General features: G+C 36.9%; 1 protein-coding gene across 4 annotated transcripts in view; it reads right to left on the reverse strand.

Moving 5' to 3' along the window:
• AFG2A (AAA ATPase AFG2A) overlaps nucleotides 1-24,067 on the reverse strand; it is a 328,111-nt gene that overhangs the window by 130,657 nt on the left and 173,387 nt on the right. Inside the window, exon 15 of one of the 4 annotated variants that reach the window (XM_088021047.1) lies at nucleotides 9,105-9,955. The exons of the other annotated variants lie outside the window; for them this stretch is intronic. Coding sequence (XP_087877173.1) covers nucleotides 9,887-9,955 — 69 coding nt within the window. The 3' untranslated portion in view covers nucleotides 9,105-9,886. Of the gene's footprint in view, nucleotides 1-9,104; nucleotides 9,956-24,067 lie in introns of those variants that run through there. 4 annotated transcript variants of the gene reach the window in all.

The following is a 24,067-nucleotide window of genomic DNA, read 5'->3' on the forward strand; positions in this document are numbered from 1 at the left end:
TAAGATTTTATTTATTTATTTGAGAGGGTGAGAGAGAGACAGAGCGATCACAAGCAGGGGAAGAGGCAGAGGGAGGGAGAGGCAGACTCCCCGCCGAGCAGAGAGCCCGATGCGGGGCTTGATCCCGGGACTCCAGCTGGGATCATGACCTGAACCGAAGGCAGACGCCCAACTGACTAAGCCACCCAGGCGCCCCAAGGGTAAAAATATTCTTAAAGGATCTCACAATATTTAGGATACTAAAAACCAAAGAAGTCTATGCAGATACTTATTTTAACACATGTAACAGACATATCATTTCTTTCTTTCTCCTATAGTACTTGAAATTAGTTTTTTAAAGAAAACTAAATGTTCACTAAAATTAACATCTATAGCTCATATTCTCACATGCACTAGCTTCCCCTTGTGGCTTTAGTCTTAAAAAAAAATTAGTTGAGCCACTGGAAATCAAGCAGTGAACATAAAAAAAAAAAAATTGGGGAAAAACTAGCCAAAATGTACAAGACCACACCAGATGTCATATTTGTGTTTGGATTCAGAACCCATTTTGGTGGTGACAAGACAACCGGCTTTGGCATGATTTATGATTCTTTGGATTATGCAAAGAAAAATGAACCCAAACACAGACTTGCAAGACATGGCCTGTATGAGAAGAAAAAGACATCAAGAAAACAGCGAAAGGAACATAAGAACAGAATGAAGAAAGTCAGGGGGACTGCAAAAGCCAACGTTGGTGCTGGCAAAAAGAAGTGAGCTGGAGATTGGACAACAGAAGGAGTAAAGATGCTGCAGTGGCTTTATCTGTGGTGGTTGTGCAGATTTTTCATGAGAGGATCAATAAACTAAGAATGTTAAAAAAAAAATTGTACTCTTTCTTTTCAATCTTTTTTTTTTTTTTTACTGCATTAGATTAGAATTTGAAATAGTTTCTGCCAAATGAACAGGTCTATTCTCTTTGGCCTACTGGCAACATGTAAATGCTACCACTATAAAAAGCGCCAAGTTTTCATAAGAAAACTACAGAGAGAATATATAGCTTGATACTTTTATTAAGATGATGCTGAAAATTCAGAGGTAGCATAACTAATTTAATATGGGATTGTGATGAAATAAATTTCTTTTCAAATTCTAATTCAATGGGGCACCTGGGTAGCTCAGTCGGTTAAGCGTTTGCCTTAGACTCGGGTCATGATCTCAGGGTCCTGGGACTGAGCCCCACGTCAAGCTCCCTGCTTGGCGGGGAATCTGCTTCTCCCTCTCTCTCTGTCTGCTGATCCCCTTGCTTGTGCTCTCTCTCTCTCTCTCAATCTCTGTCAAATAAATAAAATCTTAAAAAAAATTTCTAATTCTAATTCAAGTAAAATTCTATTCAAAATTTAAATTCTGCTTAACATTTTTCTAAGAAATATAGGATCTGTAAGAAAAATAATAATACAGTTATGTACAATAATAAACAATTTATTGAGTGTTATGTGTCAAGCACTTAAATGCTATACTAACTCATTTAATCCTTGAAAACTTATACAACATAAAATTTTATTATTATCTTTACTTTTTTGGATAAAATAATTTGCTCAAATTAATATCAGTAGTAAATAACAGAGCCAGAATTCAAACTTACAACTGTCCTACTCTAAGGACCAGGCTAGTGACTACTCTACTGTTTTTCAAACTGGCTGAGTCTTTTTAAAAATATGGATTCTAAGGCCTGACCCCTTCTAAGATTCTAATTCAGTAAGTCTGCAGCAGGGCCAGGAAATCCTTGGTTTTTCAAAGTTCACCTGGTGATTCTAATGTACAGTCAGATTTTGGAAGTACAGAACTAGGTCTGCTTCTTTTGCCCCCTTTAAGTTGTATATATCACAAAACTAAATAAATCTGAGAAATCCATCTCAGATTTCTAGAGTTTCCTTTCCACCTGCCCCCACTCGGACTGGCTTCCATTAACCAAGGCATAGCTTTTATTACAAGAAAATTGGTTTAAAGTAGCTTTTGATGGAAAAAACTGATGGGAGGGGTTTAAGAAAAAAAGCAAACTGGGAATTAGCTATCTTGTAATTGTTAAGACTTGTCCAGTCTTAGGGAATATTTTTCTTTCCATTCTTCTGTCACTGAAGAAAGAAGAAAGGAGAACTATTGAGGGAATGGAGCAAACATCTGTGGAGAATTTAATAACAACTACGAAGGAAGGAAAGCCAACAGTTTTATACTCCAAGTATAAAACTGCAATTATTTACAGCTGAGAGGTTAAACAGGAACATCTGACGCCGAAGCAGACGAAGGTCCTAGAGAGTCAGCAAATATCTGAGAGGCTACTGTGCGCAAGGCATTATATTAAGAACTGAGTTATCTATATTCTAGAGAACACCTGATACCATTAGAAAAGGAATAGTATAATTAAAATTTAAGTATTCTGGTTGGAAAAAATTACTGTTACCTTGAAGAACTAGGCATTTGAATGTCTACTCGTTTCCAAATCTTATACTAAGAACTACTGGCCTTATTGTCTAATGTTATTTAAGTTAGCAGTTTTAAATTAAAAAAAAATTTTTTATTCCTATAATAAAAAATTCTAGGGAAATTCACAGTTACAAAAAGCATGTAGCTTAAAAGAATGATTTATAATATTTTATGTTAGTAGTTTACAAAGCATTTTCAGTATCTACATTTCAATTAGAAAATAATTATCAATTTTAAGAGGTAGGTAGAGTTCGTGTCATTTCCTCAATTTGATGAAGAGGAAATTGAAACTTACAGTGGTTGGTGGCTTGCTTGAGACCAGAATCTAGTAAGTGGCAAATCAAGGACTCAAAATCAGAATTTCTGACACTGAAGTTCACATGCCAGATAGCTTAGCCCTAGATGATACTAACCCAGATACATGAAATGCAACAAATGTATCTTCTGTAACAATTAAACTATGTACTTAAAATGACAAAACAAAAGCAAATGTATAAATATAGACATTTCATAGATCATGCAAGCTGGAAGAGACTATTAGGTTCTCTTCATAAATGAGTCAGAGAAGCCAAAGCCGAACATACCAATGGTCCCAAATCACAAGGGAGCTTGGGCAAAATTGGGTTTGGGAATGAGGGGCTCACTTAAAACAGTCAGTGGGTCAAAATCTGCTTTTGTAGGCCACTCAAGCTTGGAATGCTTTCTACATTTTTAAAAGGTTGTAAAAAACAGAGGAGGAGGAGAAAGAGGGGAAAAAGATGATGGGGTGGGAGGGGATGCGACAGAGGCCATATGTGGCCTGCATAGTCTAAAATACTTACCATCTGGGCCTTTACAGAAAAAGTTTGCAGACCCTCATTTAAAAGAAAAGCAGAGACACTGAGACCTAAGAACAGAAAGAATACCACCCATACACACTAGTGTATCAGGTAATAAAATACAATTTGAAAATGTAGTTAAAACTGCTCTATAAAGAAGGAATTAAAGACAGTATTCTTTTTTCCTTCAAAACATTAAAATGTTTTAAAGTAAACTATTTTCTGATTTTAAACGCCTGTGTTATCAGGAATTTCTCTGATTGGAGAATCATGGGATTTACTACTTGTCTACAATGTGTAAAAACATAAGAACCAGAATAGAGAATTCTAGTATGAATGCCAAAAATAAAACTTACCTTGCCTAAATAGATATATAATCCCCTCCTCAAAAAGCAAATCAAACTCTGGCCCACACCTACTAGAAACATTGGATATTAGTTGTCAGTAGTGACCCAAGATGACTTCCTACTACAGTGCCAACCACAATTACTTTTAAAGCCAAATGTACCACATATGAACCTCTATAAACATTAAATCTGTCTCCTACCACCATAGTGGCTAAAGTAGCTATTTTTTAAAAAATCGCTTCAGTTCCAAATTGTACTTGTAAAATAGCTAAATCAGTGGTTATACTACTAAGTTCTTTATTAGCTTTCCCTTTCCTTTGGAATCACATGCTCAAAACACCTTCTATTCTTTCTGATAAAATTCCCCTGGAAAGAACACTATTTCAAGTTAATGATTTTAACAGAATGCCCAATGCTGTAAGCACTAATCTTATAGCAGTTACAAGAGGGAGACATTTATTATGTGTGTGCACATGTATGGAAAATTGTGTCAAGTTCCATTCCTGATTTGGAGATACTAAATAAAGTCTTACTTAAAGTGTGGTGTGTGAGTTGATGATTTGAAGATTTTATAAAAAACAAAACAAAACAAAACCATTCAGATATTTAGGTGAGGAGGCAACCTGTCTGCTCCTATTCTACTCCTTCTTCCATACTGTGAGCATCTGCAGGATGCAGATGTGCAGGATGCAGATGTACAGGACGCAGTGTACCTATATGGTCCTTGTCTATATAGGTACACTAACTTGAAAACAGTTTCTCAAAAGGTTTTTTTTTTGGCTCCTCTCTGTGCTTTATAATGGTGGACCCAAGGATGTAGGGGATATAAAAAACATAAATAGGTCTTGGAAGGCAAGCTGGCTGCAGGGGGTGGATAAAAGCATAATGCTGTCCACTAGCTCCCTTTATTCCGTAAGCTCAAAGGGGATTCTATCATTTTCACTCATATTTTTTTAATTTATTCTTTTATTATGTTCAGTTAGTCAACATATAGTACATCCTTAGTTTTTGATGTAGTGTTCAACAATTCATTAGTTGTGTATAACACCCAGTGCTCATCGCCATAGGTGCCCTCCTTAATACCCATCACCCTTTCACTCATATTTTAATGCAACCAAGTTTCAGAATCTGGAATGGACCATATGCAGCTGTGGGAAGCCTATCAGCAGGTATTAATGAAGCACAGGGGCATGTGGAATTAAAAAGTGTTCTGTATGCTTGCAGCAACATTTTATTCTTACTATTCTTTATTGGAAAAGTACTATGTCCATCATGCTATGTGTTTTAAATAGGTTGTAAGCTATCGTTCTTCATACTGTTTTATAGGAAAACGTGAATTAAAATAATTTATATCCAACCCTATCTCCATAAAACAAATGTGGAATTTGTAAACAGTGTTAGAGATGAAACACATAGAAATTTGAGATCAAATCCAGAAGTCTGAATAAGTTCTATTGGAAACAATGTGGTTTCTCCCGAGAAAAGAGAGGTCTTATACAATACAGAGATGTCTCCCATCCAAGTACTAACCAGGCCCGACCCTGCTTAGCTTCTGAGATGTCATCATTTATGTTTTAATAAGCAAAATTCCAGAGTAATTCACCAATTGAGGGACTGTGTAAGAATGTGAAAGGAGGTATGTTTGTTTCTTAAATCAAAATTCATTATATTTACTAGCAGACATGGAAGAAACCAGGGGGTCTGACAGGGATTTATAAAGGTAGTGTATAAAGAGTAATTATCCTTAAAAACTAATTTTAAGGTTTTGAATGCTTAGAAACTAAACTCTATATTTGTTCCTATAATGTTAATGAAGGCTCAAATAACTATAGAGATGACGAAACAATATTTGATGACATAAGAACTATCATAGTATGGACAGAAGACATGAATAGACATTTTTCCAAAAAAGACACACAGATGGCCAACAGACACATCTGATGCTCAACATCTCTCATTATCAGGGAAATGCAAATCAAAACTACAATGAGATATCACCTCACACCTGTCAGAATGGCTAAAATCAAAAAACAAGAAACAATAGGTGTTGGCGAGGATGTAGAGAAAGGGGTACCCTCTTGGGAATGCAAACTGGTACAGCCACTCTGGAAAACAGTATGTAGGTTCCTTAAAAAGTTAAAAATAGAGCTACCCTGGGAAGGACGAGCAAGATAGCAGAGGAGTAGGAGACCTAAATTTCATCTCATCCCAGGAATTCACCCAGATAGTTATCAAACCATTCTGAACACCTATGAACTCAACAGGAGATCGAAGAAAATAACAGCAACTCTATGAACAGAAAAGCAACCACTTTCTGGAAGGTAGGATGTGTGGAGAAGTGAATCTGAGGCAATATTCGGGAATATAGACCGGGGGGGGGGGGGATGGACCCTCCGTCAGCCGCTACCGGCAAGTGATAGAACAGCGGAGCACAAAATCGGAACTTTTAGAAGTCTGTTCCACTGAGGGACGTTGCTCTAGTAGCTTAAGCGGGGGGTGGAACCCTCACCAGAACAGTGTGGTCTCAGGACCCTCGGGGTTACAGAAAGACTGGGGGTGCCTGAGTGTGGCAGGGCTCCCAGGTATCGGAGCGGGGAAGCCGGCTGCAAAGATGGAGCCAAGGAGTGGGCTCTCAGCTCGGGGTTGCCATAAAACATGATCCGTAGCACAGTCGGGCTACTACTCTTTGAGCAGGAACCCATTAAGTGGCAGATCCGGGGAGATTCCCCTTCCTCCACCGGGAGGAGCGGCATGGGAATGCACCACAGGGATCTGCTAGGTTTGGAGACTGTAAACGGCGTTGTGTGCCAGAGATAGAAACGCTTGGTCACAGGCTGGGTGAGCACGGAGTGTGGCCGGAGACCAGGGAGATGGGAGTGATTGAATGTTTTCCTCTGGGGGCTCACTGAGGAGTGGGGCCCCAAGTTCTCGGCTCCTCCAGGACCAGAGATTGGGGAGCCGCCATTTTCATCCTCATCATCCAAAGTTGTATGGAAAGCTTGCAAGGAACAAAAGCTCCCGAGAGCAAACCCGAGCAGATTACTGAGCCTGCCCCCTGGCAAGGGCGGTGCAATTCAGTCTCGGGCAAAGACATTTGAGAATCACTGCAACAGGCCCCTCTCCCAGAAGATCAGCAAAAACATCCAGCCAAGATCCAGTTTACTGATCAATGAGAACTGAAAAACTCCAGCACTAGGGGAATACAGCACATAGAATTCATGGCTTTTTTCCCATGATTCTTTAGTCTTTCAAAGTTAATTTTTAAAATTTTCTTTATTTTTTCTTTTTCTATTTTCTTTTTAAATTTTTCTTCTTTCCTTTTTCATCAAACATCTTACCAATTCCTTTTTTAAAAATCTTTTCCAATTTTCATTTTTACAATCATGTTCTCATCCCTTCATTGTATTTAACCTTATTATTGTGTGTGTGTGTGTATAAGGTTTTTGTTCTTTAAAATTTTGGGATACAGTTTCTTCTAGCAGACCAAAATATACCCTAAATCTAGTGTATGGCTTTGTTCTAGTCTCCCGCCTGATCACATTCTCTCCTATATTTTTTTTTCTTCTTTTTTCAACCAACTTCTTATCAATTTTTTTAGAAAAATCTTTTCAAATTTTCATATTTATAGTCATATTTCATCCCTTCATTGTATTTACCCTTATTTTTGTATATATATGTTTTTCTTTCATTAAATTTTTGAGAGGCAATTTCTTCTAACAGACCAAAATACACTCAAAATCTAGTGTGTGGCTCTGTTCTATTCACCAACCTCATCATATTCTTTTTTTTTTTTCCTTTCTTTTCCTTCCAGTTTCAAGTCTCTTCTGATTTAAGTGTATATTTTTCTGGGGACGTTGTTACCCTTTTGACATTTTGTTCTCTTATTCATCTATTCTTCTCTGGACAAAATGACAAGACAGAAAAACTCACCTCAAAAAAAAGAATGAGAGGCAGTACTGACTGCCATGGACCTAATCAATACGGACATTAGTAAGATGTCGGAACTAGAGCTCAGAATGACGTTTATAAAGATACTAGCTGGGCTTGAAAAAAGCATGGAAGATACTACAGAATCCCTTTCTGGAGAAATAAAAGAACTAAAATCTAACCAAGTCGAAATCAAAAAGGCTATTAATGAGGTGCAATAAAAAATGGAGGCTCTAACTGCTAGGATAAATGAGGCAGAAGAGAGAATTAGTAATATAGAAGACCAAATGATGGAGAATAAAGAAGCTGAGAAAAAGAGAGAGAAATAACTACTGGATCACGAGGGGAGAATTTGAGAGATAAGTGATACCATAAAGCAAAACAACATTAGAACAATTGGGATCCCAGAAGAAGAAGAAAGAGAGAGAGGGGCAGAAGGTATACTGGAGCAAATTATAGCAGAGAACTTCCCTAATTTGGGGAAGGAAACAGGCATCAAAATCAGGAGGCACAGAGAGCCCCCCCTCAAAATCAATAAAAATAGGTCAACATACTTAAAGGGTCTATCCAACAAGAAGATCAAACAATTGTAAATATCTATTCCCCTAACATGGGAGCAGCCAATTATATAAGCCAATTAACAAGAAAATCAAAGAAACACATTGACAATAATACAATAATAGTAGGGCACTTTAACACCACCCTCACTGAAATGGACAGATCACCTAAGCAAAAGATCAACAAGGAAATAAAGGCTTTAAATGACACACTGGACCAGATGGACTTCACAGATATATTCAGAACATTCCATCCCAAAGAAACAGAATACGCATTCTTCTCTAGTGCCCATGGAACATTCTCCAGAACAGATCACATGCTAGGTCACAAATCAGGTCTCAACCACTACCAAAAGACTGGGATCATTCCCTGCGTATTTTTGGACCACAATGCTTTCAAACTAGAACTCAATCACAAGAGGAAAGTTGAAAAGAACTCAAATATATGGAGGCTAAAGAGCTTCCTACTAAAGAATAAATGGGGGCGACAAACCATGGGAGACTATGGACTCTGAGAAACAAACTGAGGGTTCTAGAGGGGAGGGGGTGGGGGGATGGGTTAGCCTGGTGATGGGTATTAAAGAGGGCATGTACTGAATGGAGCACTGGGTGTTATAAGCAAACAATGAATCATGGAACACTACATCAAAAACTAATGATGTCGGGGCGCCTGGGTGGCTCAGTTGTTAAGCGTCTGCCTTCGGCTCAGGTCATGTTCCTAGGGTCTTGGGATCGAGCCCCACATCGGGCTCCCTGCTCTGCGGGAAGCCTGCTTCGCTTCTCCCTCTCCCACTCCTCCTGCTTGTGTTCCCTCTCTCACTGTGTCTCTCTCTGTCAAGTGAATAAATAAAATCTTAAAAAAAAAAAAAAAAACTAATGATGTAATGTATGGTGATTAACATAACATAATTTAAAAAAAACAGAAGGAATGGGTCAACCAGGAAATTAAAGAATTAAAAAAATTCATGGAAACAAATGAAAATGAAAAAACAACTGTTCAAAATCTTTGGGATGCAGCAAAGGCAGTCCTAAGAGGAAAGTATACAGCAATACAAGCCTTCCTCAAGAAACAAGAAAGTTCTCAAATATACAACCTAACCCTACACCTAAAGGAGTTGGAAAAAGAACAGCAAATAAAGCCTAAACCCAGCAGGAGAAGAGAAACAGTAAAGATCAGAGCAGAAATCAATGAAATAGAAACCCAAAGAACAGTAGAACAGATCAACAAAACTCGGAGCTGGTTCTTTGAAAGAATTAACAAGATTGATAAACCCCTGGCCAGACTTATCAAAAAGAAAAGAGAAAGGACGCAAATGAATAAAATCATAAATGAAAGAGGAGATCACAACTAACACCAAAGAAATACAAACAATTATAAGAACATGTTATGAGCAACTACATGCAACAAATTAGGCAATCTGGAAGAAATGGATGCATTCCTAGAGACATAAACTATGAAAACTGGACCAGGAAGAAATAGAAAATCTGAACAGACCCATAACCACTAAGGAAATTGAAGCAGTAATCAAAAAGCTCCCAATAAACAAGAGTGCAGGGCCAGATGGCTTCCCAGGGGAATTCTACTAAACATTTAAAGAAGAATTAATACCTATTCTTCTGAAACTGTTCCAAAAAAATAGAAATGGAAGGAAAACTTCCAAAGTCATTTTATGAGGCCAGCATTACCTTGATCCCAAAACCAGACAAAGACCCCATCAGAAAGAATTACAGACCAATATCCCTGATGAACATGGATGCAGAAATTCTCACCAAATTACTAGCCAGTAGGATCCAACAGTACATTAAAAGGATTACTCACCACGACCAAGTGGGATTTATTCCTGGGCTGCAAGGTGGGTTCAACATCCGCAAATCAATCAGTGTGATTTAATACATTAATAAAAGAAAGAAAAAGAACCATATGATATGCTCAGTAGATGCAGAAAAAGCACTTGACAAAGTACAGCATTCTTTCTTGATCAAAACTCTTTACAGTGTAGGGATAGGTGTACATACCTCAATATCATAAAAACCATCAATGAAAAACCCACAGCAAGTATCATTCTCAATGGGGAAAAACTGAGAGCTCTTCCCCTAAGGTCAGGAACACAGCAGGATGTCCACTATCACCACTGCTATTCAACATATTACTAGAAGTCCTAGCCTCAGCAATCAGACAACAAAAAGAAATAAAAGGCATCTGAATCGGCAAAGAAGAAGTCAAATTCTCACTCTTTGCAGACGATATGGTATTTTATGTGGAAAACTCAAAAGACTCCACCCCAAAACTGCTAGAACTCATACAGGAATTCAGTAAAGTGGCAGGATATAAAATCAATGCACAGAAAACAGTGGCATTTCTATACAGCACCAACAAGACAGAAGAAAGAGAAATTAAGGAGTTGATCCCATTTACAATTGCACCCCAAACCACAGGATACCTAAGAATAAATCTAACCAAAGAGGCAAAGAATCTGTATAGTCAGAAATTGAGGAAGACACAAAGAAATGGAAAAACGTTCCATGCTCATGGATTGGAAGAACAAGTATTGTGAAAATGTCTATGCTACCTAGAGCAATCTACACATTTAATGCAATCCCTATCAAAATACCATCAACTTTTTTCAAAGAAATATAACAAATAATCCTAAAATTTATATGGAACCAGAAAAGACCCCGAATAGCCAGAGGAATGTTGAAAAAGAAAAGCAAAGCCGGTGGCATCACAATTCCAGACGTCAAGCTCTATTACAAAGCTCTAATCATCAAGACAGTATGGTACTGGCACAAAAACAGACACATAGATCAATGGAACAGAATAGAGAGCCCAGAAATGGACCCTCAACTCCACAGTCAACTAATCTTTGACAAAGCAAGAAAGAATGTCCAATGGAGAAAAGACAGTCTCTTCAACAAATGGTGTTGGGAAAACTGGACAGCCACGTGCAGAGGAATGAAACTCGACCATTTCCTTACACCACACACAAAAATAGACTCAGAATGGATGAAAGACGTAAATGTGAGACAGGAATCCATCAAAATCCTGGAGGAGAACACAGGCAGCAACCTCTTCGACTTCAGCTGCAGCAACTTCCTCCTAGACACATTGCCAAAGGCAAGGGAAGCAAGGGCAAAAAGGAACTGTAGGGATTTCATCAAGATAAAAAGCTTTTGCACAGCAAAGGAAACAGTCAACAAAACCAAAAGACAAGGGAAAGAATGCGAGTAAGATATTTGCAAATGACATATCAGATAAAGGGCTAGTATCCAAAATCTATAAAGAACCTATCAAACGCAACACCCAGAGAACAGATAATCTAATCAAGAAATGGGCAGAAGACATCAACAGACACTTCTACAAAGAAGACATCAAATTGCCAACAGACACATGAAAAAGTGTTCACTGGGCATCAGGGAAATCCAAATCAAAACCTCAATGAAGGGGCGCCTGGGTGGCTCAGTTGGTTAAGCGACTGCCTTCGGCTCAGGTCATGATCCTGGAGTCCCGGGATTGAGTCCCACATCGGACTCCCTGCTCAGCAGGGAGTCTGCTTCTCCCTCTGACCCTCTTCCCTCTCGTGCTCTCTCTCACTCTCTCTCAAATAAATAAATAAAATCTTTAAAACAAAACAAAACAAAACAAAAACCTCAATGAGGTACCACCTCATACCACTCAGAATGCCTAAAATTAACAAGTCAGGAAATGACAGATGTTGGCGAGGATGCAGAGAGAGGGGAACCCTCCTATACTGGTGGTGGGAATGCAAGCTGGTGCAGCCACTCTGGAAAACAGGATGGAGGTTCCTCAAAAAGTTGAAAACAGACCTACCCTACAACCCAGCAATTGCACTATTGGGCATTTACCCCAAAGATACAAATGTAGGGATCTGAAGGGGCACGTGAACCCCAATGTTTATAGCAGCAATGTCCACAATAGCCAAATATGGGAAGAGCCTAGATGTCCATCGACAGATGAATGGATAAAGAAGATGTGGTGTATATATACAGTGGAATATTATGCAGCCATCAAATAAATGAAATCTTGCCATCTGCAACGATATGGATGGAACTAGAGGGTATTATGCTAAGCAAAATAAGTCAATCAGGGAAAGACAAGTATCATATGATCTCACTGATATGAGGAATTTGAGAAACAAGACAGAGGATCATAGGGGAAGGGAGGGAAAAATGAAACAAGATGAAACCAGAGAGGGACAAACCATGACTCTTCAATCTCAGGAAACAAACTGAGGGTTGCTGGAGTGGAGGAGGGTGGGAGGGATGGGGTGGCTGAGTGATGGACATTGCGGAGGTTATGTGCTATGGTGAGTGCTGTGAATTGTGTAAGACTGACGAATCACAGACCTGTACCCCTGAAACAAATAATACATTATATGTTAATAAATAACACCCGCCCCCCCCCCAAAAAAACAAAACAAAACCGAAGATGCTGAAGGAGCTGACCAGGCATATTTAAGACCTAACAAACAGAGGAAATAGTAGCAGAACTCACTGCAACTCTATCTAAAAGCAGCCTTGGACAGGCTGAGTGAGCAAGTGAAGAAATGAGTTCATGTAGTAAGAGACACTAGGTTTTCTGTTTTTTCATCTTTTCCTATCATTTGATTTACCTGTGGTTGAACTCTTCTTCCTTCCCTGATTCCCTGGGCACTTTCTGCACCCGTGTTTGGCGATTAACAAGCATCACCTTGTACTATTATCGCCTTTTACATATACACCCTCCCACCTTGGGGAAAGAGACAACACTGTACACACACAACCAAGTGTGGATGGCAAATTAAGAACTCTATTTTTTTTTAAAGATTTTATTTATTTGATTTGACACAGAGAGAGAGATCACAAGTAGGCAGACAGGCAGGCAGAGGGAGAGGGAGAAGCAGGCTCCCCACCAAGCAGGGAGTCCGACGTGGGGTTCGATCCCAGGACGCCAGGACTATGACCCTATCTGAAGCCACCCAAGCACCCCAAGAACTCTATCTTTAATCCAATATGTATCCACTGACCCTCTGATTTTGCCAGCAACTTAAAAGAAGCAGAGAGGGGTGCCTGGCTGGCTCAGTTGGTGGAGCATGCGACCCTTGATTTCACGGTCATGAGTTCAAGCCCCACAATGGGCGTAGAGCTTACTTAAAAATAAAATAAAAATTAATAAAAATTAAAAAAATAGAGCTACCCTATGATCCAGCAATTGTAGTGGGAGGTGTTTACTCAAATAAAAAAAACTCAAAGGGGTACATGTTTACAGCAGCATTATCAACAATAGCCAAATTATGGAAAGAGCCCTAATGTCCATTGACTGATGAATGGATAAAGAAGTGGTATACATATACACAACGGAATATTACTCAGCCATAAAAAGAATGAAATATTGCCATTTGCAATGACATGGATGGAGCTACAGAGTATTATGCTAAGTGAAATAACTCAGAGTAAGACAAATACCATATGATTTCACTTATATGTGGAATTTAAGAAATGAAACAAATGAGCAAAGGGTAAAAAAAAGAGAGAGAGGCAAACCAAGAAACAGACTCAACAATAGAGAACAAATTGATGATTATCGGGGGGAGGCTGGTCGGGGGGATGGATGAAATAGGTGATGAGGATTAGGGAGCGCACTTGTGATGAGCAATTTGTTCCACTACAGGTATGTGTTCCCAAGGGTCTCTGGCTAGAGGGCATTGCCCCCCGTTATTTTATTGCTCCTGACTGCTACAGAGTGTGAGTGTGCCACAGGATGCACCCATCACACTGTAACCATTCCCGTAATGACAGACACTTTGTCTCAACTCTACCACAAACAACTCAGATAAACATCCTGGAGTATACCCCATTATAGACCTGAGCTGTATTTCACTGTAGTATGTCCACAGATATGGGACTACTGAGTGACAAGTTAGACCCTCCTTTTACTAAGGATTATGAGATTGCTCTTCAGACCAGCTACATCAGTCTAGATTTCCACCAGTGGTACTTAAATGTCCCATTACCTCAAATCTTCATCTACATTTTTATTTACCTACTGATTTTTCAAAAACTTTTTTTCCAATTAGATGGGTGTGAGGTGATATGTTACTGTTATTTTAATTAGCACTTCTCTAATTACTTATAAGGTTGAATATCTTTCTTCATACACTTGGCCATTCAGGAGGCTCCTTCCGTGTGAAGTTTGTTTTATCCTAGAACTCACTGTACAGAAATTACAAAAACCAAATTATCCTAGAACTCACTGTACAGAAATTACAAAAAACAATATTAGTCTTGCCATTGTAAAGCTACAAATTTATCCTCGATAGTTTGTGCTTTTGGAGTAGAGTTAAAATTCTTCCACATACCGAGGTCACAAAGATCTTCTCTAACATTTTCTTTTATTGGCCCTCCAGTTTTACCTGTCACTTTTAAGTCTTTGTTCTCTCTGGATTTCATATAGTACATGATATGAGGGAGGGGTCCAAATTTATTTGTTTCATGTGATAAGTAGGTCTTTCCAAGAACCTATTAAGCAACACACCTCTTCCCCATGTTGGGTGTTTTTGAGCACTCACCTCTGTTTCATTAGTCTGACTGCTTCTGTGCCAGTTCCTAACTGCTTTTATTAATATGGATTAAAATCTGGTCAAAATATCATTCTTCTTCCAGATATATTTCAAAAGAGGCTTAGCTATTTGTGGATTTTTATTCTTTATCACAGTCAGTTTGAGTCTCCCCCCCACCACCCAAATCCTATTAAAATTTTAACTGTAATTGCATTTGGTGAGAATTGACATCTTTGTGTTATGCGCCTAACCAATGAACATGTTAGAGCTCTTCATTTATTCAAGGCTTCATTTATGTCCTTTAGTAAATTTTTACAATTTGTTTTATAAAGCTGTTATGCATTTTTTAGGCTAATGCCTAAACGCATTATAATTTTTATAACTATTGTGAACTTTGGACTGTAGTTACTGCTAGTGGAGAAAAACAAAACTACTGATTTCTGAAAGTATGTAAGTTGCTTTTGCTAGTCCTAATAATTTGTCTATGTAGACATCATATAATCTCCAAATAAAGATGGTTATATTTTTCTGTCCTCCCCCTCTTTCCTCTCATCTTTATTTCACTTTCCCCCCCCCTTTTTAGACTAGCCAGACCTATTATCAAGAATATCAGTCTTAGGTATAATTGTCTTGCTTTGTCTAAAACTTGTTTAAAGTTCAAAGATTTAGTTTTGATGTTTGCTATAGACTTTAGTATTTAGCCTTTATCAATTGTAGTATCTTTCTATTCCTAGTTTTCTAGAATTATGACTACTAGTCGTAAATTGGAGTTAAATTTTACCAAATACTTTGAAAATCTTCTTTTAGATAATTATGTAATTTTTTGTCTGTTATATATTTTCACCATCAATCTAATTTCATTGATTTTTCTTATGTTAAACCATCCTTTCTGTCCAGAGATAAATAACTGCATTTTAAAAAAATTTGTTAGATTTAGTTAGCTAACATTTCATTTAGAATTCCCACACTTACCATTGTAAAACATTGACCTACAATTCTCTTTTGTTGTACTATCCTTTTGGAATTAAGGTTGTACAAGTCTTGCAAAATTAGCCAGAAAGCATTCCTTCATCCAACTTTTTTTTTCTTTGATTATCTGCATGAGACAGGAGCTGTATCTCCTAAAAGTTTAGTAGAAGTATCTTGTATAACTTATTCAACTTGGGAAAGTACATCTGTTTATTCAAGGGTTTATTTCAAGTGTAAAATTTAGGGAGAGATTTGATTATCATTTCTATTTCTTTGACAAATTTTTTATTAAGTTTTCTACTTTTTAAAAGATATTTGCTTTCTGTTTTCAGCAGTTTCATACAAGGAAATTAATCACAAAGAAGTTTCTGAACAAATGACAGTCTGAGTACAAATGAGGTTACTAAAAACTGGTGCCTAGATTTTATACCCTAGCCCCAAATTGAAACTCAAAGTGCCTCTAAAAAAATGAGCTGTCCAGCAGAAAGTTCTGTTCTTACCCTCTATAAAAAATTATCTGTCCATATGTAGATAGCAGCTTGAATAATGTGGACTGACAGGACAACATCTTAATGGGAAAAATGTTCTGAGCATTTATACTTTAAATATAAGAAATGCTTTATAGCAATAAAGGACTTAAACAGTAAATTCAACTTAAGAAAATTTGTTGAAGGCCCCATAAAGTAAGTGAAAATTTTTTGCGTCTGTACCTGGTTTTTTAATCTATTTCATTTTGATGGTTTAAATCAATGCTCTTCTTTTAACTAGTAGATTACAGGAACATAAAGAAATGGGTTCAGGTATAGATTAAAGAGGAAACATTTCACTAAAGATAAAGGGATATACTTTGATGACTAAATTTAAGATTTCTGAATAATTAAGACTAATGAAAGTCTGCAGGGTTAGCTAATTTATTACATAGAGACTATTAAATTGATATGATGGAACCTTTTCTCATGGTCTCAACTACTACAATATTCCGTATAGCTTGTGTATGCTGTCCCATAGGTCCATAACAGGATTTTTATAAACGTGCATCTTACTTTATCACTCAACCCCAGCCAAAAGGCACTAATTAGAGTAGTTCTGCTACACAATGTTTATATACTAATTATCCTACTTCCTAAACCAAATGTTCCAAGAACTACTAAGAACGCATGGCAAAAAGCCACTGGTTGCAGCATCAAGTATACTGTTTAACAAACAAAAAAGAACAATAGACTAAAAAGAAAAGAAATAATAGGAAAATTAACATATGACATAAAGTGCGGTGAACAAGATAACTGTATTTTCCTAAAGATGTGGTGGCATTATTACGTCAAAGAGCATAGGTATGTAATTTTAGTAAGTACTGAGACTTCCAAATTAAAAAGAAAATAAAAATTCAGAAACAAAAATATTAACACACAGTAAAGGTACCTACACACACACAAATACATTTTATATTCAAGGCATATTTATGGGAAGTATTAGGTAAAATTTTCAAAGAAAAATACAAATTAGTATTGCAAAGCCCTATTTTTGAACTTTTTTTTACTGAATGTCTTTTGTGGGCAAGATACAATGATTCCAAAGATGAACAAGACATACATGTTTCTTGCCTTCAAAGAATTTGCGGTCTGATGGGGAAGGTGCTCAGTTAACCAAGTAAACAGAATAAATACAGTATAAAAAAATTTTATTAAGTGTTGGGAGATAGTAGCCTATAGAGCATGTAACCCAGTCTAGGATTTTTATCTTGTGTGTGCGCATGGGTATAAACAAATGAATTTTAGAAGTAGGAAGAACTTTCTGGAACTCTCCTATCTCATCTGTCTTCTCCTTCTGGGTGTTTCTGTTTTGCACTGTTTGCTCCCGTAGTACTTACGCTCCTGGCTATTCCTATCAGTGTGCCTTCTTTTCTTGTCCCTTATGTCTTACTAATTCACCTTATCTTTTTTTTTAATTTCCCTACTTGGCCATGATGCAGAACAATATACATTTAAGTACTTTTTTGCATTGTTAAAATGTGTCCTAATAAAAACAGTGATAATGTTGAAAATAATTTCAATAATAGGCTTACTATGTGTCAGGTTGTTCTAAGAACTTTAACATGCATTAACTCACTAAGTTTTCACAAAAATCTAATAAGGTAGACATCAATATTACTTTTATGTTACAGATGTGGAAACTGAGGTACAAAGAGGTTAAGTAGATTTCCTAAGGTTGCATAGCTAGTAAAGGGCCAAGCTGGAAAATTGCATAGCTAGTAAAGGGCCAAGCCATTGTGGTTGAAGCCATACTGGTTTAAATGAAAACAGTATTTACCAGGCACTGTTCTAGTCATTCCAATCATTCCACATATATGATCTCATTTAATCTTTACAATGGCTCTGTTAAATAGGTAGGTTAATAACCCCATTTAAAGTTAAAGAAATTAAAGCAGAATGGGTTGCCCAAGTCACATAACTAAAAATAATTTTTAAAAAGTGAGAAAAAAAAGTTAAGAAAAATTAAAATTTTAGGAGAGAAGAAAAATCACAAACTAAATTATCTTTATTTTCACACAAGACCATATTCTCTTGGTCAAGGCTTTGAAGAAAAACAACAGTTCTGTGCTTCAAGCTAATAATTCTGACTCACTGCAATGTCATCAGTCAAAAGTGTTTGCTGGTTCTTTAGCCAAAAAGGAATAAATAGACTCTACCTTGTCATTTTTCGCATGCGCTAATTCAGCGAATCACCTTCTTTCAACTGAGATACACCCAAAGTCAATTTTTATTCTAACTTCTTAGTATTACCACAAGAAATTCAGGTTATAGCACATCAAAAAGAGATACAGGATCACAAAAAAAAAAAAAAATAAGAGATACAGGATCACACTATTGATTAGATAGATGGAATCTGACAATCAGGAGACAAATGAACCCTCTTTGTCTCCATGTCATCAACATGCACACACATCTCAAGAATATATCTTAAAGTAAACTTTTATAATTATCTCCTTCTTATATGCAGGCAATGCTAGTTTGGGTATATAAAAACAAAGACATACTGATTTATCTGTGCTGCTACAAAATTATAAGCATTACAAACTCCTCCAAAAAATAATTCAAAATCTAGTTCCCTGAATTCAGGGGAAGTAAATATCTCTCCAATGATGAGGAAAGCCCTCTTAGAACACTAGAAGACTTACTAGTTCAAAAGCACGTCAAAATTCGGAGTAGGAAAGGGAGGTAATTAGTGCCTGCAGCTTTGTTTAGGGTTATTAGTGCCAAGGACAGCAAAGAGAACATGCAATCAGTCCTTGCACATTATAATTAGATGATGGGAAGGACAGAGCTCTACATCACAACTACTGAAAATACTACAATCATCAGAAGTGAGAAAATGAACCCATTAGCTTTCCGCACCAAATTGTTTTTCCAGTTCTGCTACCTAAGCTGTGTGACCAAAAGCTTTTCTAAGCATTCTTTTTTTTTTTTTTAAAGATTTTATTTATTTATTTGACAGAGAGAGACACAGCGAAAGAGGGAACACAAGCAGGGGGAGTGGGAGAGGGAGAAGCAGGCTTCCCATGCAGCAGGAAGCCCGATGCGGGGCTTGATCCCAGGACCCTGGGCTCATGACCTGAGCTGAAGGCAGATGCTTAACGACTGAGCCACCCAGGTGCCCCTTTTCTAAGCATTCTAGAGGGAAACTGTTGAGGGTGAATATTTTTAATTTGTGCCTACACACTGTTTCAACCCTGTACAAAGACTTAGGGATAGATTGGCAGCCAAATCCCATGACCTTAAAAAAGGGTGGAACCTGATAGGATTGCATATGTTAGATTTGTAATGGTAAATATTAAGGCAGAATTATTTGCTCTGCAGTGCACCTCTGATTTCTAAGAAGAAAATAGAAAAACCTCATGGAATAAACATAATCCAAACTTAGTTCTTAAAATTTCAACTTGGTCTTTGCTCCTTGCTATTGGGCTATTCTTTTATGAACCTATTTGCCCTTGCCTCTGTGGCTAATCCAAATCCTTTATGTTCCCCTCAAAGTTCCAAGGATGTCTCCTATCCTTCAAAGTTGACCGAGGGTATGAGGTGTTAACTCTTTCTTTTTTTTTTTTTTAAAGATTTTATTTATTTATTCATGAGAGAGAGCGAGAGAGAGAGAGAGAGGCAGAGGGAGAAGCAGGCTCCCGAGGAGCAGGGAGCCTGACGTGGGACCCGATCCCAGGACCCTGGGATCATGACCTGAGCCGAAGGCAGACGCTTAACCATCTGAGCCACCCAGGCGCCCGAGGTGTTAACTCTTTCATCGATGTTGTTCATGACCTCAAAATTCCTCCTTTTTTGGACCTATCATTCTAAATTAGCGGAAAAGCTGACTTGCCCTCACTCTCTTCTTCCTCACCATTCTCATCCCCCGAACCCCATACCAGGCTAACAACTCGTAAAAAAGCATTATTAATTCTGCTACCTTCAACACTGCAAGACTATACATTCTCAACTATGTTTCTCTTATCTCCCAGAACGTCTTCAATTCAACAAACACTTTTAAGTACCATTTAAACACTGTTAAGTACCTACCTAGGTGTTAGGTACTGTGTTAGGTATTGAGACACGCATAACTGAGATGGCGCGCTCTTAAGTAACCCAGAGACCATCCTCCCTTTTGTCTTCAAACACATATAATTATCTTCCAAAAATCTCTTAGTCTTCATTCCATAGGAATCATTATCTCTATCTAATGATAAGCCACCAAGAGTTCATAGTCCAATTCAAGTTGTGTCCTCATATAACTACTCTTCCTTAGTATTCCAGTTTGGAGCAATCTCTCCTTTCTCTGCTTGTTCCAATCATTTGGCACTAACCAGAAACCACACTATATTGGTAGTTACCTTTTCTATATCTATTTTATATTATGCATCACATATCTACATATCTACTTCTTTAAGAGGAAAGGAGTTAGGTCTTACAGTCAGAAAGAACATGGCTCTAGGCCAGGCTCTACCGGTTCAGGATTATATGACCTTGGACAAGTGCTCATATGGAGTTATTGTGGGGATTAGTAATTTAAAATATAGGCACATTTCTATAAGCTGGTATTAAATATAAATTCACTTCCTCATTGATTGAAATAAAACAGTATGTGTATATAAAAGTGAGAGTTTACTAAACCCATACTTCTGGGTTCCTCACTTTGTTTTCATTATATAAGCATGAATTGAAAGCAAAAGTGAAAAATGTCACCTTTTAAGGGGTCATTCAAGGAAGGTAAGAGATCTTCATATAAGCTTTCACTTACTGTACTTCTAACAAGAAGTTATTTCAATGTCCTTTTCCCTTCCCCACTGAAAGTGCAACCCTCTGAAAATGATATCAGCTGACAAGACAGTTTCTATCTCATCATGGCACATTTAATACTGCAGTTGCTATATCATCAGATTGTTACTGCATTATCATTATCCAAGTAGATGTTTACCAACTGAGGACAGGCACTGTTTAACCAGGCTTACTGCTAATGGATGTACTTAACTGCAAGCAGGCATTACTCTAAAACAAATCATGTCACAAGATAAGACTCTGAACATGATAACCTAAGACAAAATGAAATCCCAATCACCCACAATTAGTTTCAACTATTCAAATGAAGAACAGAGCACGTTTATGGAAATACCAATTTTTCCTTTTCCATAGACATAAATTAATAATATTTACATTTTTTGTCTATACAAAAGGAATCTTTGGCTTTCTCCCTTAGTTATAGAAAGGAACTTATAAAATGATATAATGCTTATTCTTTTTTAAATGACTTCTATCTCATACATACCCAAAATATTCTATATATAATTATCCTCCATTTCAAGTAGTCAATAATCCTTTACGATCTTTATCTTTATATAAATAAGCTTCAGTTACAGGAAAATGGGAACTACTCTGCCTTTTCTCCTAGGAGCATTAATGACAATGATATATCATTAATGTGTCAGGTTTTAAAATTTAACTTTATTCTTATTTTGGAAAACTGTCCCAGGTTTTGAAAGTTAACCTCTTATCACCGTAGTTGGACAAATTATTTTCAGTACTAGCAATCCCATCTTGCAAACATTTTTGGCTGGACATTATACCATTTACTGTATCATTTGAAATAAAAATTAAAATGTAAACAATTAGTTGAGATTTGCTTTCTCATTTTCCCTTTAGCTGTTATAGTTAAGAAGATTCCACATGGACCTCTGAAATTATTTGTCTCTTCATTAATGAACTGCTTAAAGGAGAAGTTTATATTTTTTAAAAACATAAAGCTTAATAGTTTGTAATGTAATAGAAGCCCCATCTTATCTCCAAATATCTTACCGTCAAGATCTTCTAAGTTTAAAAGCACAGGAAGAATCTGTAGAGATGACTTACGCAAGTTAGTGAACATTACAAATGCAATTCCAAAGTAAACAGCCATCTGGGAAAATATCTCCAAGAAAAGATTAATAACCTAACTGTATAAAGACTTTAAACAATTTATAAAGAAAAATATCAAGGTTTCAATAGCTTAATGAGCAAGGATATAAAAAGTAAATTTATTTTTAAATTTTTGTCACAAAAGAAAATCAAATGATTAATAAAAGTATAGAAAAAAAATTTAAGTTATTTTCACCAAACAATTAAAATTTAAGAGAGAGTCCCAGAGCTAAATCTATGAAGAGAAAAAAGCTAAAAAGGATAGGGAAAAAAGCCATTAATATCTATCTGGGACTGCCGGTGTGGCTCAGTCAGTTAAACGTCTGCTTTAGGCTTAGATCACGACCCCGGGGTCCTGGGATCGAGCCCCACATCGCATCAGGCTCCCTGCTGAGCGGGGAGCCTGCTTCTCCCTTTGTTTCTCCCCCTGCTTGTGCTTTCTCTTGCTCTCTTTCTCTCATAAATAAATAAAGATTATTTTAAAAAAATATATCTGCCTGTTTACCCCATACCAAGGAGAGAATAACTTGTCCAAAGTCATAGAGTAAATGAATGGCAGATCTAGACTCAGATCAAGCACATATGAATCCTGACCTCTTACTATTATGGTATACTCCTTATAAAAAGTGCAAGGAGCCAGATAAATAGCTTCTACATATTATAATTTGAAATTAGTGTTAGATGGACTCTGAGCAAACACATAGCCATGGTACCATTCATAAATCTGTGAAATTCTGAAGTTCAAGGAAGTGAAAAAATCAATCTCTCTTCTCCTTGACCAGATGAGGGAATTGTGCTGGTTTATTGTAAATATTCCTTGAAAATTAAGCTAACTATTTAACTCTATATATTCAAATAGGTCCATTAACTACTGAGGGTCTCATATCAAATGCACAATTTAATAAGTTGGACTGGATGATATCTAAATTCTCTTGTGGTTTCAAATTTTCCTGTTCGGGAAGCACGTATTTGTGAGGTAAAAAAAAAAAAAATCAGCATTTTGTTCAACTGGACATAAGAACACAAGTGTAGAAAAAGAAGCGAAAAGCATGAAGTGAAAAGATATCAGACATAGGGGACATAATTATTATGCTTGGGAACAGAATAGTGTGCAGAAATTACCAAATATTTAAGCCAGTAGTTCAATCTTCCATTGTCAAAAGTTTATAGCTTACTAAATTAGATTCCCCCCCATGTGAACAGCTCTCAAACTTAATCTTAGAAATATATGAAAAATTAAGATTTCCCTTGAAAAAAATCACTTTATAGTCAACTCTGGAAGAATACTAAGGAAAGTGAAGGGGAATCTGGGTGGCTCAGTCAGTTAAGCATCTGCCTTCAGCTCAGGTCATGATCCCAGGGTCTTGGGATTGAGCCCCACCCTGCTCAGCAGGGAGTCTGCTTCTCCCTCTCTTCCCCACTTGTGTCCTCTCTCGCTATCTCTGTCTCTCTCTCTCAAATAAATAAATAAAATCTTTAAAAATAAAAGGGCGAGTAATAATTATTTTCAGAATAGAAAATCACAGATAACAGTGAGAAATCATCTGAATTCCATGGACATAAAAAGGTCAGAAAAATAAAACAATAAAAAGATCATTCTGGTATTTTTTACATGAGTACTTTTATTTTTGAAAATTCTACTAAACAGTGCAATATAAATTTATTAAGAGCAATAATACATAAAAGAATATACTGATACAGCAATTAAAGAGTAGCAATAGTTTTTCTAATAGAATAATTTGAATCAACATCTTTGCCTTTCATAATGGAAATATCACTCTGGACAATTTATTATAAAATAAAATTTAACCATGTAATCTCATAAAAGTTATTTTTAACAACCTTATTGAGAAACAATTTATATGCCATAATATTCACCAAGTTTAAGTATACAATCCAATGATTTCTAGTAAATTTACATTGTGTAACTGTTATCATAAACTAGTTTTAGAACATTTTTGTTGGCCCCAAAAGTTGCCTTATGCCTGTTTACAGTTAATC

This window comes from Eumetopias jubatus, unplaced genomic scaffold (genome assembly GCF_037043125.1).
Source record: "Eumetopias jubatus isolate StellerSeaLion01/CBP00866 unplaced genomic scaffold, mEumJub1_p1.0 scaffold_2, whole genome shotgun sequence".
NCBI lineage: Eukaryota > Metazoa > Chordata > Mammalia > Carnivora > Otariidae > Eumetopias > Eumetopias jubatus.